General features: G+C 46.4%; 1 protein-coding gene across 1 annotated transcript in view; it reads right to left on the bottom strand.

Annotated features, from left to right (window-relative positions):
* LOC138014597 (endothelin-converting enzyme 1-like) overlaps positions 1-5,000 on the bottom strand; it is a 49,476-nt gene that overhangs the window by 9,649 nt on the left and 34,827 nt on the right. Inside the window, exon 16 of the mRNA XM_068861723.1 lies at positions 172-296. Within this exon, the coding sequence (XP_068717824.1) occupies positions 172-296 (125 nt within the window). The remainder of the gene's footprint in view (positions 1-171; positions 297-5,000) is intronic.

Raw genomic sequence — 5,000 nt, 5'->3', positions numbered from 1 at the left:
TATTCAGGGTGCATGCAAACAAAAAATGCCAAATGATCAAAGCCGGGCGAGTTTCTTCCCGTGATGAAATACCTCATGTAAACTGTGCCTAAACCAGTGCTCTGCCCCTCTGCCAAACAGAAGTCAACTATAAGCCAATCCAAGCAGAACTTGCCAGATATTTATACTCACATTTTCTCCAAAGACTTCATAGAACCCATATTGGTTGACAAGACACTGCGCTTTGGACGCAAACCTCTTCGTCGAAGAGGTAGACCACCAATTCCGAACATTTCCATTTTTATCAAAGAGTCGACCTCAAAAATAAAATTTAAAAAAATAGCAAAATTCATCTCAATTAATAGGTAACCAACTGAACGTGCAACAGCTCTAAAATTAGAAAACGCGTGGCTAAAAATACTAAAACTGACTTCAAAACTGGCCAAGAACAGCTCTATGATTATTTTGCGTTTTCTATTTTCTCGCCCAACTTTTCCCAAGCAGTTTCAGTTAAACTTTCATCAACAGCAATTTCGTTTCGTGATTGTTAGCTATAGAAGAGGTTCAACTTATTTTGACCGGGCTATCTTCATAGCCCCCTGAGAAGACATGTGGTTACTACTAATATAGTTAATCCCAGAAATATTGAAGAAAGTAAAAGGAAATCGAGAAAAATGGGCTTCGAGGCTGACATGATGATCATTTTCAACTTCCGTTACAACTTGTTTTTCACCACAAGTTTGAGCGTGCACTCTGAACGTCTGATGGCTTTTTAAGACAAAAGTTCAGTGAAGTTAAGCCCTGTAGGGCGGGGTTAGTATTTGGATGGGTGACCTCAAAATATAGGACTTGCCGTCAGAAACATAGGAAAAATTCTAATTAAACGCTCAAAAATGCGAGCTAAGCAAGGCAGAGATTTTGTTAGCCTGCTTCATGCAAAACAAATATTGATGCAAAAGTAAATAAGTAAGTTTTTAGGAAGACAAGAAGAAGTTTTCAGGAAGTGTCGATCGCGAATAAAATATTTTGCCATCAGCGACAAAATTTGCGACATGAAAACAACTTCAATTTTGAACCGAGAATATAAAAAGTTACCATCAGCGAAAAACATTTTGGGAGAGTTTTGCTACGGTCACTTTTTCTTTTGTAGTTTTGGCTTAACAAGTAAATCGCAAAATTGTAAGTGACATCGAATTTAGCAGGCCCCGTGATCAAGTTACCTCGCATGTTTACTCATGCGAAAGAAAGGATACATCTGTGTCAAAATGATGGCAAGACACCGGGTTTTTGTTTTTGTTAGATTGTTTTTATTTTCTTTCACGTGTTTTAAAGATTGACAAGAAATGTGCGAATTCAACACAAAGATCACAATAGCCCAACTCTTGAGGTTGACCATTGTTTCTGCAAAGCCAAAAATTCACTCTCCTAGACGAGGTTATTTATCACCAGGTAATTTTCGTTCGTTTTAGAAATAGCAGCTGCTTTATTATTCATCAGCGTCACAAATTCATGCCGATTTTGAAGCTCATTTTCTTGAAACTCAAGCTCGCTTCCAGCAGACCTGTTTATGTTTGTGAGTTATGCACGCGCTACGGTCCTATTTCTTTTGGAGAGAACGTGGACCTGAAGAGAGACGTGAAGCTAGAGTTGGGTTTGCGGTGAAAACAACGCTCCTTGGCGCGCTGGCTGGACCCCCAAAAGGTGTGAATGATCGACTTATGACTATGAGACTCCCCCTCTCACATAGGAAGAAGTTCGCCACTCTTGTCAGCGCCTATGCCCCCACCATGACCAACCCAGATGAGATCAAGGGTAAGTGTTATGAAGATCTCAACGCTGTCATCGCTACTGTTCCCAACGCAGACAAGCTCATCATCCTTGGTGACTTCAACGCGAGAGTTGGCTGTGACAGCGCCGCCTGGGAAGGTGTGATTGGGAAGCATGGAGTAGGCAACTGCAACAGCAACGGTCTACTACTCCTCCAGACCTGCGCCGAGCATGACCTATTGATCATAAATACGGCCTTCCGCCTACCCACCCGTAACAGGATGTCGTGGATGCATCCTCACTTCAAGCACTGGCATCTCATCGACTATGTCATCATCAGGAAGAGGCTGCCACCCTGGAAGAACGCCTAGAGTCCATCGTGCTGGATGACCAAGATGTGGAAGCAGCACGGGGAGCGCTCCGTGAGACCGTGTACAACACTGCCATTGAGTGCCTTGGGCCCACCTCCAGAAGACACAAAGACTGGTTCGACGAGAACTGTGCTGAGATCAGACAGTTGCTGGAAAACAGGCGTCGTGGTTACAAAGCCCACCTTGACGACCCGATATCAACAGCAAAGAAAGACGCACTGAGGAACATGTGCAGCACTATCCAGCTGAAGCTGCGTCAGATGCAGGACTCCTGGCTAAGCAACAAAGCTGATAAGATCCAAGGCTATGCTGACAGGAATGACATGAAAAAGTTTTACGATGGCCTGGAAGAAATCTATGATCTCACCACATCTGGATCACCACCTCTCCACAGTGCAGACGGTTCTTCTCTCATCACTGACAAGGACAAGATCCTAGAGAGATGGGCTGAACACTTCGACAGTGTACTCAACCGCCCCTCCACCATCAACAACGAGGCCATTAACCGTCTCCCACAAGTCAACGAGTCATTGGATGCCATGCCAACCTTTGATGAGATCCTGAAAGCAATCCGCCTGCTGTCCAGTGGCAAAGCGCCTGGTTCAGACTCGATCCCAGCTGAGATCTACAAAGAGGGCGGCAGGGCACTGATTGAGAAACTCCATCAACTCTTCCAAGTCGTATGGCAGCATGAGACACTTCCGCAAGACTTCAAGGATGCCTCCATCATACATCTATACAAGCGGAAAGGAAACCACCAGGCCTGTGACAACCACCGTGGAATATCCCTGCTGTCGGTCGCAGGCAACTGCCGTGGCCAGAGTGCTACTCAATCGGCTCATAGACCACCTTGAGCAAGGTCTCCTACCAGAGAGTCAGTGTGGCTTCCGGAAGGATTGCAGGACTATCGACATGGTGTTTGCTGCCAGGCAGCTTCAAGAGAAGTGTCAGGAACAGAACACTGACCTGTGCTCCACCGTTGTCGATCTGACCAAGGCCTTCGACACTGTTAGTAGAGAGGGTCTGTGGAGAATAATGGCGAAGTACGGCTGCCCAACAAAGTTCATCGTCATCATACGTCAGTTCCATGATGGCATGCTGGCTAGAGTGCAAGACCTCTGCACCATTCCCAGTCTCCAACCGAGTAAAACAGGGCTGTGTGCTCGCCCCCACCCTGTTCAGCCTCATATTTTCGGCAATGCTGTCAGACGCCTTCAGGGACTCGGATGCAGGCATCAGCATCAGGTACAGGTATGACGGGTCAATCTTCAACCTCAAGAGGCTCCTAGCAAAAACCAAGGTTTCAACAGATACCATCAACGACCTCCTGTTTGCTGATGACTGCGCCCTCAACGATGCCTCAGAAGCTGACATGCAACACAGCATCGATAAGTTATCTGATGCCTGCAACAACTTTGGGCTCACAATCAGCACCAAGAAGACTGAGGTGATGCACCAACCCGCTCCAGGGAAGCCCTACGTTGAACCCAACATCTCCGTCAACGGACAAAGACTCAACGTAGTGGAAAAGTTCAGATATCTTGGCAGTACACTCTCCCGCACAGTTGTCATTGACGACGAAGTCAACACCAGACTTTAGCAGACTCCACAAGAATGAGTGGGACAGAAAAGGCATCACCACGGAGACAAAGATCAAGGTCTACAAAGCGGTAGTGCTCACCACACTGCTGTATGGCTGAGTCATGGACAGTTTATCAATGCCATGCCAGGAAGCTGAACCACCTCCATACCACAAGTCTGAGGAAACTCCTTGGCATAAAATGGCAAGACAAGATCCCAGTCACAGAGGCGCTCACCAGAGCCAACCTTCCCAGCATCCACACCATCTTGATGCAGACCCAGCTATGCTGGGCAGGCAATGTAGTTCACATGCCGGACCATCGGCTTCCCAAGAAACTCTTGTTCGGCGAACTCCAACATGGCAAACACTCTCTTGGAGGCCAGAAGAAGCGCTTCAAAGACACTCTCAAAGGGTCACTGAAAGCCTTCAGCATCAGCCACAACTCGTGGGAGCAAGCAGCTATGGACAGACCAAAGTGGCGGGCATCTGTTCGCAGTGGCGCAAAGTCCCATGAAGCCAACAGGATTACTGCAGCTGAGCAAAGCAGGGACAGGAAAAGCAGAGCTTCCAAGTCTCTAACAGCAGCCACCATCCCCTGTCCACACTGCACTAGAACCTTCCGAGCGCGTTTTGGCCTCACAAGCCATCTCGCACCCACAGGGACAGACTCTCCTAGCCCCAGGATGATTAGATGGTCCTCGTCGAATTGATGGACGAACACCAGGGGCCTATTTGCCACCACGGACTTACAATCACTCACTCACTCACTCAATCACTCACTCTTACAAACCCGGTGACATAGGGTGTAGTGTACTTATACCACAAAAATAAAACGGTACGAGCGTTTTCACAGTAAAGATAGAAGATGAAAGATTCACACTTGTGAGCTCGCATTGTCGTCAAAACATCAATTTTGGGTGACTTTACGTCGTTGCTGTGAAGAGCACCGCAAAAATATGTGCTAAAATGCGTCCCGCTCAAATGATATTCTTGTTTTGTGGCCTTCTCGTTGACGACCGCGTCGTAGATCTGTCCCTGTTCTCTCAACAAAAACAACTTCTGTTCCAGTCTTCCTCCGTCATCACCACAACCAACAAAACAGACTGTTTTCCCAATCCCATAATGTAATACGTTTTGTGGGTTCTTTACACAAAAACAACACAAGTTATTTACTCTTGGGACTATATCGTGTTTCGTTGAACTGGATATCCATTGTTTCAATGCAAATAACCCCCAAAATGAACTGTATTATGGGAATCGTGAAAATAGCGAATATTCACTACTTGCACAAATCCCATAAT

This window comes from Montipora capricornis, chromosome 8 (assembly GCF_036669925.1).
Source record: "Montipora capricornis isolate CH-2021 chromosome 8, ASM3666992v2, whole genome shotgun sequence".
Classification (NCBI taxonomy): Eukaryota; Metazoa; Cnidaria; class Anthozoa; order Scleractinia; family Acroporidae; genus Montipora; species Montipora capricornis.
Note: the sequence above shows the minus strand (reverse complement) of the source record. Positions and strands in the feature narration are given on the sequence as shown.